General features: G+C 41.9%; 1 protein-coding gene across 2 annotated transcripts in view; it reads right to left on the reverse strand.

Moving 5' to 3' along the window:
* The window catches only part of LOC115209214 (ras-related protein Rab-15), a 74158-nt gene extending 59586 nt beyond the window's left edge, over positions 1–14572 (reverse strand). Inside the window, exons 1-2 of one of the 2 annotated variants that reach the window (XM_029777473.2) lie at positions 13835–14572; positions 11153–11764 (exon numbers count right to left, since the gene is read on the reverse strand). In XM_029777473.2, coding sequence (XP_029633333.1) covers positions 11153–11276 — 124 coding nt within the window. In that variant the 5' untranslated portion in view covers positions 11277–11764; positions 13835–14572. The remainder of the gene's footprint in view (positions 1–11152; positions 11765–13834) is intronic. The other variant, XM_029777474.2, reaches the window with a different exon arrangement.
* Positions 14573–15077: the final 505 nt, after the last annotated feature.

Raw genomic sequence — 15077 nt, forward strand, 5'->3', positions numbered from 1 at the left:
CTAAACATAGAGGGGACAAACAGAGGGATTAAGTGTGTGACTGGTACTTAATTTATCAACCCCGAAAGGATGAAAGGCAAAGTCGACCTCGGCGGAATTTGAACTCACAACGTAACAGCAGATGAAATACGCCTATGAATTTTGCCCGGTGTGCTAAGCACCCAAGAAATAAAGTCCCTTAACTGTCCAGATGTCTTGTTAGAAGTAGTTGAGAGATTCAGCAATGGAGATGGATAATGTGTGAAAGCATTGTAGCCTATGTAAGGATATGGCGGATGAAGCTCAGTGAAGGGCAAATATATGATGTTTGAGCTGTAAGTGCAATAGTGTGTAATAGAAATACATAGGAATTTACATTTATTGAACACATATTAAGTCTGATTGTGAAAGAGACCCAAGATTAAATCCTCAAACAATTCATCCACATTTACTTGACTTACCCAGCTTATCGTGATTGTTTACTTCAAGCCAACTTTAGAAATGTTATGAACAGGCGTAGGAGTGGCTGTGTGGTAAGAAGCTTGCTTACCAACCACATGATTCCGGGTTCAGTCCCACTGTATGGCACCTTGCGCAAGTGTCTTCTACTATAGCCTAGAGCCAACCAAAGCCTTGTGAGTGGATTTGGTAGATGGAAACTGAAAGAAGCCCATCGTATATATGTATATATATATATACATATATATATATATATATATATATATATATATGCATGTGTGTGTATATGTTTGTCCCCTCAACATCGCTTGACAACCAATGCTGGTGTGTTTATGTCCCTGTAACTTAGTGGTTTGGCAAAAGAGACCGATAGAATAACTACTAGGCTTACAAAGAATAAGTCCTGGGGTCGATTTGGTCGACTAAAGGTGGTGCTCCAGTATGGCTACAGTCAAATGACTGAAACAAGTAAAAGAGTAACAGCAGGTGCTGCTTTTTTCTCGTTTGCATATCAGTACATGCTAGTGCAAAATTGGAAGGTAATGAGATATGGGTCTTAAATACAAATGTATGTCAGCTAGAAAGAAATGGAGGGTGCACCAGTGGCTGTGTAATGTTAGTGTGCACAAATAATACAACACAAATGAACTGAGAAAAGAGCTGGACGTAAGATGAATCAGATGTATTGCTGAATTCTCAATGTCAATGAATGCTTTGGAAATACAAAACTATCTTTCAGAGTAAGATCATCATCATCATTGTTTAACGTCCGTTTTCCATGCTAGCATGGGTTGGACGGTTCGACCGGGATCTGGGAAGCCAGAAGGCTGCACCAGGCTCCAGTCTGATCTGGCAGTGTTTCTACAGCTGGATGCCCTTCCTAACACCAACCACTCCGTGAGTGTAGTGGGTGCTTTTTACGTGCCACCGGCACAGGTGCCAGGCGAGGCTGGCAACGGCCACGATCGGATTGGTGCAAAATTTACAAACCAGTTGGTAGTTGGAAATCCTTCAAAAGTTAGCAATCTAGGTGTCTGCATAGATTTAATCAATTTGGATCTTTGGTCGAAAATTGCAAAAACTGCAACAGAATGTTTATTTCTTTACTGCCCATAGGCTCAGGAGTGGCTGTGTGGTAAGTAGCTTGCTAACCAACCACATGGTTCCGGGTTCAATCCCACTGCGTGGCATCTTAGGCAAGTGTCTTCGGCTATAGCCCCGGGCCAACCAATGCCTTGTGAGTGGATTTGGTAGATGGAAACTGAAAGAAGCCTGTCGTATATATGTATATATATATATGTATGTGTGTGTGTTTGTGTGCCTGTGTTTGTTCCCCTAGCATTGCTTGACAACCGAAGCTGGTGTGTTTACGTCCCCGTCACTTAGCGGTTCGGCAAAAAGAGAAAGATAGAATAAGTACTGGGCTTACAAAAAGAATAAGTCCCTAAAGGCGGTGCTCCAGCATGGCCGCAGTCAAATGACTGAAACGAGTAAAAGAGTAAAAGAGTAAAAGAGTATAGGGGGCTAAACTTAGAGGGGACAAACAAAGATAGACAAAGGAATTAAGTTGATTATATCAACCCCAGTGTGTAACTGGTATTTATTTAATTGACCCCCAAAAGGATGAAAGGCAAAGTCAATCTCAGCAGAATTTGATCTCAGAATGTAACGGCAGACAAAATACCACTAAACATTTCACCTGGTGTGCTAATGATTCTTCTAAGTAGAATATTACACCTTTCTGAGACACAAAAATTACACTCTTTCGAATCAATGTCGTAAAGAGTGTAACAAATAATAATATTAACAATTCTAATATTACCATTCATTAGAGTCCAGATATATCTGGATACTGAAATTGGAAAGCCTGTTTCTAGATGTCTAAATGTAAAAATGTCACAAGAATTATTTTTCACTGTAGTGAGGAGATACACTGTATGTTTTTGTTTACTACCACACTGACCACAATTTATATGTAACTACAATGTACTGTGGATGTATCTCTCATACACAGACAGTGTTGAGTTGGCTCCATAAATGAAATAATACAAAAGTTTTCCTGGAAGAATTTGATATTTCTGAGGATTTGCCCAGCCCTTCATGTAAGAGAATTAAGTATTCTTCATCACTTAATTCCCTTTCAACTCTCACCTTACTTAATTACAATAACTATATGCAACTTTGCTTGTGAATAATACAATTTTGAATTGAACACACTATTGACACAAATATAAATTTTTTATAAGTAAAATCTATATATCTTTTCCAAAAAAGACGGCAAAATTGAAATTCATCTATTGTAGTATAAAGGATATAATATATATTGGCATGTAGGTGTGTGTATGTGGATATATGTGATTGTGTGTGTGTGTGTGTGTGTGAGTGTAGTGGAGGCGCAATGGCCCAGTGGTTAGGGCAGTGGACTTGCAGTCGTAGAATCGCGGTTTCGATTCCCAGACTGGGCGTTGTGAGTGTTTATCGAGTGAAAACACCTAAAGCTCCACGAGGCTCCGGCAGGGGCTGGTGGCGATCCTTGCTGTACTCTTTCGCCACAACTTTCTCTCACTCTTTCTCCTGTTGGCCTGCTCGCTTCGCCAGCAGGGTGGCGTCATTTGAAGGCTAAAACAATGCGAAGCGCATTGTGACCAGCGATGTGTAACAACATCTGATAGCCTGGTCGATCACGGTGATATATATATATATATATATAGACACCCAGTGTATTTAGGTGGATGGTTCCACCGACTGCTGTTGGCAACCTCAGAAACGTGTTTGCGTCATAGGCACAAGCGTGGCTTTGTGGCAAGAACCTTGCTTCCGGTTTATGGTTGTTCTGTTGGATTGTTGGATTTGTTTGGTACACACGTTCTTTTGGCTGTCCTAGTGGAGCGACATTTTCCCTCTTGTATAATGGAGGAGCGTTGAGCAAGAAGTTGGGAGAAGTTGAAGTATTTTTCCCTAGAATGTGATTCGTCTGAGGAGGAATTAGTTGAATACTTAAACAAGATGGACAAGGAAATGGAGAAGAGGAATTATGCAGCAGCGGCTAGAGAAAAAATTGAAGAAGTGAGTCTGAAAGAGTTGAGCAAGTTCAAGGGAATGATGTGAAGGGAATGATGTGATGGTAGAAAACATCTTAGTGGGTGAAACTACTTTGAAATTTAGATTGGAGGGAAGAATTCCATGGTGTTATAAATGTGGCCTGAAGAGCCATATTAAAATGGAATGTCCTCCACCACTGGAAAAGACTGAGGAGCGTGAAAGAGTGGTCAGTGTTCTACTGCCCGTGGAGGAAAAGGACATGACCATCAAGGAAGAAGAGACAAATGACAGCTGGGAGATAGCAAAGAAGAAGAAAAGAAAAAGAGGACACATGTGGTAAAGAATGACCCCCTCCTCAACCCGCACCCACCAGGCTCCCACCGACATCCACTCTGCCCCAACCACTCCCTACAGATACCAACCCTTCCCATGCCCCAGTCTGACAAAAAAGCAATTGGTTGTCAAGCAATGCTAGGGGGACAAACACACACACGTACATACATACATATATAAGACGGGCTTCTTTCAGTTTCCGTCTACCAAATCCACTCACAAGGCATTGGTCGGCCCGGGGCTATAGCAGAAGACACTTGCCCAAGATGCCACGCAGTGGGACTGAACCCGCAACCATGTGGTTGGTTAGCAAGCTACTCACCACACAGCCACTCCTGCGCCTATGTTGCATCTCACTGGGTAACATTCTTCAGTAAAGAAATTTCAGACATAGAAACAAAACCTGGAACCCTGATACTGTCAGGAAATGCCCTGTTTGATGTGATGACGAGGAATAAGCAGGGACCCAATATATTAAACCCACTTCAAGCTAGGGATGCACAAAAGACATAGTGGAATCACTGACAGGCCAAGAAAATAAGCCTTGTATGAGGCAGATGCACAGGTCCAATAAGTACTAAAAGCATACCAGAAATAGATTCCCTTAAATGCCTGACTGGTTCACTAGAAGCAGTGGACAGCTTCCACTCCCTAGGTGACATAATTAGTAGAGGAAATGGTTATTCTGCATATATCATAGCTAGGGTGTTTTGTGTCCCTTCTTGGGACACAAAACTCTACTTGTGAAGACCTGTTGAGGCAAGCGAGAATCAGAATCGAAATCGATCAATGGAAATTGCAGCTGAGATACCAGTGCCGGTGGCACGTAAGAGAACCATCCGAACATGGCCGTTGCCAGCACCGCCCCGACTGGCCTCATGCCCGTGGCACGTAAAAAGCACCATCCGTTCATGGCCGTTGCCATCCTCGCCTGGCCCCCATGCCGGTGGCACATAAAAAGCACCATCAGATCGTGGCCGTTTGCCAGACTCGTCTGGCACCTGTGCTGGTGGCATGTAGAAAGCACCCACTACACTCATGGAGTGGTTGGCGTTAGGAAGGGCATCCAGCCGTAGAAACTTTGCCAGATCAGACTGGGCCTGGTGCAGCCTTCTGGCTTCCCAGACCCCAATTGAACCGTCCAACCCATGCTAGCATGGAAAGCGGATGCTAAACGATGATGATGATGATGATGATGAGGGTGAGAACTAGTTTGAAAAGGCTCCGAGAGCTATTACCTCTGCTGGCAGCAAAAGCCATTCTCTCAAAGTGAAGGGTATTTTATATAAGTCTTGGTTTGGGACTGCAATGCTGTGTAGTGGTGAGATGTGAGCTTTAAATGCAGAAGACCTCTGAAGACAAGAAAGAAATAAAATACACATGTTCTGAAAGATGTCAGACAGCCTAAACACCCGAATTCTACTGTGTTGAAAGAAGAATTGGGTATAAGGGGAATCATATATAGTGTGTAAAAGAGGGGGCCACATTGACATAGGCCTGTGATGTGTATGGAAGATAATTACTGCATAAGGAAGTGTTGTGCACTCCACCTTAATGGAACCTTGCTCTCTACTTTAGAAGAGTTCACTCTGTTGTATACAATAGAGCTAGGTCTTTGGGTCTCACTAGTCTTGGAGGCACCACAAAGGTTACAGGCACTGCTCTTCACTCCTGACTGAGCAGCAGTTCTTCATTACTTTGTGGGACAAAGTAGTGACAAAAGACCTCCAAATGTTGATCCTCACGGAGGACATGACAAAGGACCAAGATGACAGGTGATTCGTTGTGCTCCAGGAGACTCATCCACCTCAGGAAAAACGAGGCCTTAAAAGCATTCCATTTATGCCTATGCCCTTGCACCCCCATCTGTCCTTGATGATTCCCTCCCCTACAACTCATCTTCCCAACACCTACCTCTCTATCATTGAAACTGCACATATTCCATCTCACCCTTTTGTGCTACAACTCAACCTCCCTCCTTGGAATCACTTCCTTTGTCTCCAACATTTTCAGTATCAATCTTTACCATTTTATTCTTCACTTAACATCCCTTTCCTATGTACATCCTCTTATTCTGCCAATGGTACCTCCTCCCCAACTACACCTGTTTGCTATCCACTATTTCATCCCTCATGTACATCTAACCTTATCCTTGCCACTGTGCATCTCTCTCTCACCACCCTCAATTCACATCATATCTGCTTCCACCCATCACTTCCCTGACCCACTATTTTCTCTACCTTCTCAGCTTAAACCAATATTCACTATTTATCACAACTCCACTTATGTTTACTATCTACCCTGTTCAACACAATCCCCATCTCTATCCATTTACCACTCTCCTTCGACACTCTTGTGAACAGACCTACCCACTCACCCTCTCCAATTCTCAGAACCATTTCTCTTATATTCATTTTTCTGTACCTTGAGGGTATACTCTGACACCTCTTCACCACCATCTCCTCTTTTTTCCAACAGAAGTAGCCAAATATCTGCTCTATAGCAAGCCGGCTGTTCCTATCCCTCTGTCATAATTTAACCTCATCACCTTGCATAAAACCACATCCTTCCATATATCATGCTCCTTAGCTGAGGTGTCTTGTCTTATGAGTTACATGGTGACCTTACAAGTGTCTGTGACACTTTAAAAAGCACCCAATATACTCTGTAAAGTGACTGTGTTAGGGAGGTTTTCAACCACAGAAGCCATGCCAAAGCAGGCATTGCAGCTGTACGGGTCATCAGTTCCAGTCAAACATCCAACCCATGATAGCATGGAAAATGGATGCTAAACACTGATGATGATGATATATATATAATTAGATAAAGGTAGTTACGGTCAGTCTGTGGGGTTATCCAGGGTTTCACATCCATAAAGTGCTTAGCCTTACACCATTTCTTCAGACCCTAATCCAGTAATATACATATCACCATGACCACCATGACCGACCAGGCTATCAGATGTTGCTACACATCACTGATCACAATGCGCTTCGCATTGTTTTAGCCTTCAGATGACACCACTCCACTGGCTAAGCGAGCAGGCCAACAGAAGAAAGAGCAAGAGAAAGTTGTGGCGAAAGAGTACAGCAGGGATCACCACCACCCCCTGACGGAGCCCTGTGGAGCTTCAGGTGTTTTCGCCCGTGCTGGGAATCGAAACCGCGATCCTATGACCGAGAGTCCGCTGCCCTAACCACTGGGCTATTGCGCCTCCACAATATATATATATATATATATGTATATGTTAAGTACACCCAGCGTAACCAGATGAACTAGATCACCTTCAGTCCAGAGATACACCATCATATCAATGACCTGCTCATTAAGCACCGACTATAACGAACTGACAGAGTAGTCATCTGCACTGGTGGATGGCGCTACCGTATCACATGCTTTCACTGTTTTCTGCAGATCTTCAGTGATAGCTCAACCTTGCACCAAATACCAGAACAAAAATCAGTCAAACCAATATAGTATAATGATGGCCAAACAGCCACTGATGTCACAAAAAGCTAACAGACTACGAATAAATTAGATATTAGCAACTGCAGCAGTATTTGTAACAACTAAATAATTAGCACATCCGACATAATTGGATATGTTAACTACTTTGCCTTTAAACTGCTGTTAACATCCAGAGATACAATCTCATGTTACTGACATGGTCTCATTAAATAGTGACTATGGGAATGGATGGAAGCACTCCGTCGGTTACGACGATGAGAGTTCCGGTTGATCCGAATCAACGGAACAGCCTGCTCGTGAAATTAACGTGTAAGTGGCTGAGCACTCCACAGACACGTGTACCCTTAACGTAGTTCTCGGGGATATTCAGCGTGACACAGAGAGTGACAAGGCCGGCCCCTTAAAATACAGGTACAACAGAAACAGGAAGTAAGAGTGAGAGAAAGTTGTGGCGAAAGAGTACAGCAGGGATCACCACCATCCCTGCCGGAGCCTCGTGGAGCTTTTAGGTGTTTTCGCTCAATAAACACTCACAACGCCCGGTCTGGGAATCGAAACCGCGATCCTATGACCACGAGTCCGCTGCCCTAACCACTGGGCCATTGCGCCTCCACTAAACAGTGACTATATTGATATGTAGAAAAGGTGTAGGTGGAAATTCCATCTGGGGTCCCCAGAGCAAACAATGGGCAGAGATGTCATGGAATCACAGAAAGATCAACAGGGAAAGTAAACTTTGTGTGTGGCAGATACTCTTTACTCATACTTGTTTCAGTCATGTGACTGTGGCCATGCTGGAGCACCGCCATTAGTTGAGCAAGTTGACCCTAGGACTTATTCTTTGTAAGCCCAGTACTTATTCTATCGGTCTCTTTTACCGAACCGCAAAGTTACGGGAACGTAAACACACCACCATCAGTTGTCAAGCAATGTTGGGGGACAAACACAGACACACAAACATATATACACACACACATATATATATATATACATATATACGACAGGCTTCTTTCAGTTTCCGTCTACCAAATCCACTCACAAGGCTTTGGTCGGCCCGAGGCTATAGTAGAAGACACTTGCCCAAGATGCCACGCAGTGGGACTGAACCCAGAACCATGTGGCTGGTAAGCAAGCTACTTACCACACAGCCACTCCTGCGCCTATGTGAAGGAGCAATAAATAATAGGAACACATGGGAGACGGATTTTCTCAAATAGCCAGGAGGATTCTCAGAGGATGTCGATAGTTTCTGTTATCTGATATCACTGCTGTGTGAGTGGATCTTTTACCTTTTACTTGTTTCATTCATTGGACTGTGGCCATGCTGGAGTACTGCTTTGAACAAATTGATCTCAGTACTTACTTTTAAGTTCAGTACTTATTCTATCAGGTTTTTTTTCACAACCACTAAGTTACAGGGACATAAACAAACCAACACTAGTTGTCAAGCAGTGATAAGAGACAAACAACCACATATACATACACACACACACACATATGGTGGCTTTCATACAGTTTCCATCAACAAAATTCACTCACAAGGCATTGATCAGCCCATGGCTATAGTAGACTCTTGCCTAAAGAGCTGTGCAGTGGGACTGAACCAGAAGTCATGTGGTAGCAAAGCAAGCTCCTTAAGACTGTTCTAATATGCATCTATGGCTGTCTAAGCAGCATTTACAGGCCCCAAGGCAAATCAAATCAAAGTCCAGTGATTTGATTTATTTGACAGTAAGTCACAGCATACCTAAATCAGAATTGAGTTCCTAGACCTGTTGAGCTCAGGGGCCCTAACAGGGAACCACAGGCAATGGTCATATTTTTCAGCTAAAGTTGCACATGGCTGTGTGACAAGAAGCTTGCTTCCCTACCACATGGTTCCAGGTTCAGTCCCACTGCATGGCACCTTAGGCAAATGTCTTCTACTGTAGCCTTAGGCCAACCAAAGCCTTGCGAGTGGAATTGGTAGAGGGAAACTGAAAGAAGCCTGTCATATATGTGTGTGAGTGTATGTGTCCTTGTGTCTGTCCCCCACCATTGCTTGACAACAGGTGTTGGCGAGCTTACTTCCCGGTAGCTTAGCGGTTCGGCAAAAGGAACTGATAGAATAGATACTAGGCTTTAAAAACACAAGTCCCGGAGTCGATTTGTTTGACTAAAATCCTTTAAGGCGGTGCTCCAGCATGGCCGCAGTCAAATGACTGAAACAACAAAGAATAACCGTGGAACCATCAGTATAACAGGGGTTCAGTTTCTGATGTTGACACAGCTCCGTACAAACACACACCAGCACATAAACACACTCTGTTTCTTTGACGGGGTATTCAGAGTAATGTACAGAAATGTTAATGAGAAAGTAAGCAATTATGACAATAGCGAGCATGACATCCAGTCTAATATAACAATAATGTCATTCACATATAATACATACTCTGATGTACCAATGAATAAGTGTACGTGCTAAATACTGCATGTCTATGTGTGTGTATGTATCCATGGTCTTATACACGTACCCTGAAAAGCTAGAATCTAACTACTAGATGCATACATGCATCTAATACTATATATTACACAACCTCACATGCAACAAACAGATCCTAAAAGTGTGATCGATGAATTTTCAACTTTTACTCGATCACTCTTTGTAAAATCTGCAATAAATATATAAGACGGGTTAAAAGAACCAACGAATTACTGCCACTTACACAAGTTTCTCTCTTTCTCACACACAGACAGACACACACACACAGACATACACTTTTTTTGAAACAGACTAATGAGTGAGTGTTGGTGATTCATATTGCTATTGCTAGGATGATTTTGCGTTACCAGACGTCTGCGCCTCGCGAGGTAGAATGACCACTCTATCGTATGTATATGTATGTTGTATGCGTGTGTGTGTGTGTGTGTGAGAGAGAAGAGAGAGAGAGAGAGAGAGAGAAAAAGAGAGAGTGAACAAGTGCGTGTGGGAGATGCGTGCGTGTGTCCATCCGCCCGCTTGTAGCTGCGTATGCCTATGAATATATTTTTACACAAATCGATAGAGTAGTAAATAAATATATACATAAAAATACCTTATCTTCATACGGATGTGTTATGTGTGTATTTGAAATTATGCCTGTTCGATGTGGGTGTGTGTATATAAATACGCACGCACGCACACACAGACGTGTATACACAGTTTACACGATTAACATTCGAGGGAAAAATGTGAAACCTGATAGTTTTAAGTATAACAAGTGGAAAAACTCCGTCTAATCCTCAATTCCTTAGAAACACACATAAATGCAACTAAGTAAATATTAATAGAGCTGACAAGATTGGAGCTTTCAAAAAATAACAAAAGGCTAATTTTTATTTTCCGTAAGTGGAAAGGACTTCAACAAAGAAAGCGCGAATATATATATGTATTTGTGAATTAGGAAATGGTAACACAAGAACAGAATTACACCCAGCACACATACACACAGAGAAGTAGAGACACAGACACACATATAAACTGACAAATAATAGTTATCTTTAATTACAAATGCGTGAAGTTTCCGAATGGGGCTCTGAGTTGTGACATCATTCCATATTCATCAGAAATATCGATCTGAGGGGAGTACACCCCACACGCACACGCACACCCACACACTCACACAATATTATGCATGCATAGATAGATAGATAGATAGATAGATAGATAGATAGATAGATAGATAGATAGATAGATAGATAGATAGATAGATAGATAGATATAATATCGAAAATATTAAAGGTTGTGGGAATGGCCAGTTTAAAATGAAGGCTAAGGGAAAGGCACCACGGATATCAGTGAATGAAAGTGAAAAGTAAATAAATCGAAATAGGTTTTAAGGGTCGAACTCACCTATGGTTGATATATGAGTATCCAGGAACTCATCGTTGGCATAACGGCACAGGATACAAGACTTGCCGACCCCGGTGTCGCCGAGAAGGAGCAGGCGTACTAAAATATCGTAACACTTGGCCATAACTGGACGTGGAGTCGCAATAGCCGGTGGTCTGATAATGGTGTTGATAATAATAATGATGATGCTGATGATGATGACGATGATGATGATGATAATGATGATGATTACTTTGACGGCCTCCACAGCGACGACGACCACCACTACGATGGAGGTACTGCAGTATAGAGATTTCTTTGAGTGTGTTTGGGTATCGGTGAGCTCTCTCCATAGGCTTGCAGCCAACAGGCCGAGCCGGGGTAAAAGTGTTTACAGGAAGTGTTGAAGGTGGTGGTCACGGCTGCGGCAGTGTTGGTGGTAGTGGTGGTGGTGGGTGTACCGAAGAATGAAGTCGGATTGAGGGAAAATACACCTGGCAGTATTTGGTTTGGTGGCGACAGTAGGATGACGGACGGATAAAGAGAACAAGGCGGGTAGGCAGTCTTGTAGAATGGTGTTCCCACCTCCGCCGTCTCTAAGTTGTCAACAGTCGGTGGTTAGGCAGCGTGACTCTGAAAGAGGAAGTAAACAACCAAAAGTAGAAAGGAACACAGTTTGTTTCTGCGGCGAAGGAATGTCTGATAGGAGAGGAATGTTCGGAAGTAGGGATCGGAGACACACACACACACACATACAACTACATACATAAGTACATGCGGACATCCATCTACACGCGTACATACATCCATCCATCCATCCATCCATACATACATTCATATATATATACATAAATACATACATACATACATACATACATACATCCATCCATCCATACATAAATACATACATACATGCATACATACACACACACACATACATACACACACACACTCACTCACACACACACATACATACATAGATCCATGCATACACACATCCATCCATCCATCCATCCATACATACATAGCTTGTTCTTAAAAACAATAAACACTAAATATTCAGAGAAATCTATAAAAGATGAACGAGATAAATATTTATTTTTCATTTCCAGAATTGTAAGTTAAAAGTGTTTTTAAAAATAAATAAATATATAAACGTGCGTGAAGTGAAAGAAATCAATATATGTATGGTGACACATTTATTTATATAATTTGGTTGATAATGACTTCGAAGTTTCACGTGTAAACATGTTCAAAGTGTGAACAACTGAACAAGCTACCGCCGGCGACACTTCGAATTTACTAAGTTACTATATCGAAAATTATAATGTATACGCGTGCGGCGTGTGTGTACGTGTGTGTGTACGTGTGTGTGTACGTGTGTGTGTGTGTACGTGTGTGTGTGCGCATGTGTGCGTGTGTGTTTGTGTGTGCGTGTGTGTATGTGTGTTTGTGTGTGTGTGCGTGCGTGTGTTTCTGTGTGTGTGTGTGTGTGTGTGTGTGTGTGTACGTGCGTGTGTACGTGCGTGTGTTTGTGTGTGTACGTGGGTGTGTTTGTGTGTGTACGTGTGTGTGTTTGTGTGTGTGTGTGTGCGTGTGTGTGTCATAGAGACACGTGAAATCTGCAGGTATATGTAGAACATGATTTGTTAAAAGAAGGAACTACTACACATCTTTAAGAATGGGTTTGCTTCTAAGGAACTGGTTTCAGTTGTTTAACCCTAGGTTAGCCTTGAATGAGCCAACCAAATATTAAATGCATTAAATCATAACTATCTCATCTTTTACTCATGTTATATATCTAGGTATACATTACAGAATTACAGATATAACCTCTTTTTAAGACAGGAAACTGTAATCTGAGGGAAATTTGTCTGTCATTTCTAGCAGATCAGGCAACTACATTAAGAGTACCTCTTCTGTATCTATGTGATAACATTTGGCGCATTCCATGTATAAAATGTACTCGCTTCTAATTATCCTTTTATATTCCACTGCTAATTATTCATTTATATTCAAAATACAAGTATAGCCACAATCACACCTGTATATGTGTGTGTGGCGCGCGCGTGTGAGTAGATACCTATTTCTTTATTGCCCACAAGGGGCTAAACACAGAGGGGACAAACAAGGACAGACATAGGTATTAAGTCGATTACTTCGACCCCAGTGCGTAACTGGTACTTAATTTATCGACCCCGAAAGGATGAAAGGCGTGTAGATAGATACACTTGCATCCGCATATATGCTGATGGTCGCGGTCGTTCTTTGCACTTCAAAAGACATCACGAAATATACTTTTTAGTCAAATGAAAATATGTAAATGACGCGATATAAATGTGTGTGTGTGAGTGTGTGTGTGTGTGTGTGTGTGTGTGTGTGTGTGTGTGTGTTGGCCTTTAAATACATAGTAGTCTTTGTTATAAGATATAATTACATAAATATGCAGATACCCAACGAACATACACGGAGACATAATTGTCACTAATTACGTTCGGAGAAACCCTCCGTACACGCCCGCACACACACACACAAACACATACATACACAAACATACACACACTCACATATACACACAGATAAGCGCACATGACAGTAAAAAAAATACAGTGTCACTGGCACTCAACGCAGGCGACGGGGGGTCATCGTAAAATAAATATACAAGGGTTTGTGTTTACTCAGTTTAAGAAGGCGAGTACTTACCTCTAGGTCTGTTTTATTGCTAAGGTATCTAGTGATTTCGGCTATATCACGTTCCATCGGTCTAACACGTGTCCGTCTAACGCGTAATCATTCCAAAGACATCGGTGAATATTGGAGAACAAGCATTATTATTTATTCTGACCACGACTACAATTCTTAAAACGAGTTGAACTGTTTCCCTGGCTTGTTTACTGTTACATAATTAACATAGTATATGTATGTAGCTATTTTTTACTTATAAAGTGTATGGTCGAAATAAGAAGGCATGTGAAAATGCTTTATGGTAGTGTAGAAAAGCAATCGAAAGCAGTAACAGTCAAATTCTAGGTGACCATGAGGAAACGGAAGACACATCGAAGGCAATATTGCTGCTATGCTGATTGTGTTGTTTAATGTTAACGAAAGACGACTGCAGCAGAGAGAATGTAAAGAAGGCAAGGCCGACTGGTCATCTCGGTAGGTAATGACACCTACTCAACGAAGCAATGTCCTTGATTCACCAAAGTAACCTGAGATCGTTCATGACAAAGGCGAACATTTGTCGGCGGTTAAGCTTCAGCTATATCTTAGACTGCAGTTTCCCCCTAAGTTTTTCCTCTGGTCTGTTAACAAGAAAACTCGAGCGTAGAGAGACTGCAGTCTGCATGATTAGCGGTCGTTTCTATACACCATGTATCGATCACTACAACAACTTCGCTTATTTCTTCCACAGCCAACCCACCCCCTCTTCTCTCTCTCTCTCTCTCTCTCTCTCTCTCTCTCTCTCTCTCTCTCTCTCTTTCTCTCTCTCTAGCTGGCGTCTGCTCTCTGAGGAAATACGTATAAGATTGAGCAATCTCATTAAAAATTACCAGCTTAATGTTGAAAAGCTTGAGTTAAATAAATATCAGACAATATTAAGTGTGATGTCTATAAAACCATAACTTGTACATTAAGTAGGGAAACGAGAAATAGAGGAGAAAAAGGAGAAACGGAAAAAAAAAAACGTGGCATTACTAAAGAAAAGCACAAAAATAAAAAGAAGAGGAAGGAGTTAAATCTTAAGTTGGAAGAATGAATTACGTTACTTAGGTGTAATCCTTCAAAGCAATCATAAGCAAATATGTTTCAAAAAGTCTATATAGTTTAGTTATTGTAGAGAATGTGTGTGTTATGTGTATGTATGTTTGTACATATGTATGTATGTATTGCATCGCACCTTTGGCAAGTGTCTTCTACTATAGCCTTGGGCCGACCAAAGCCT

This window comes from Octopus sinensis, linkage group LG3, assembly GCF_006345805.1.
Source record: "Octopus sinensis linkage group LG3, ASM634580v1, whole genome shotgun sequence".
In the NCBI taxonomy this organism is placed as follows: Eukaryota; Metazoa; Mollusca; class Cephalopoda; order Octopoda; family Octopodidae; genus Octopus; species Octopus sinensis.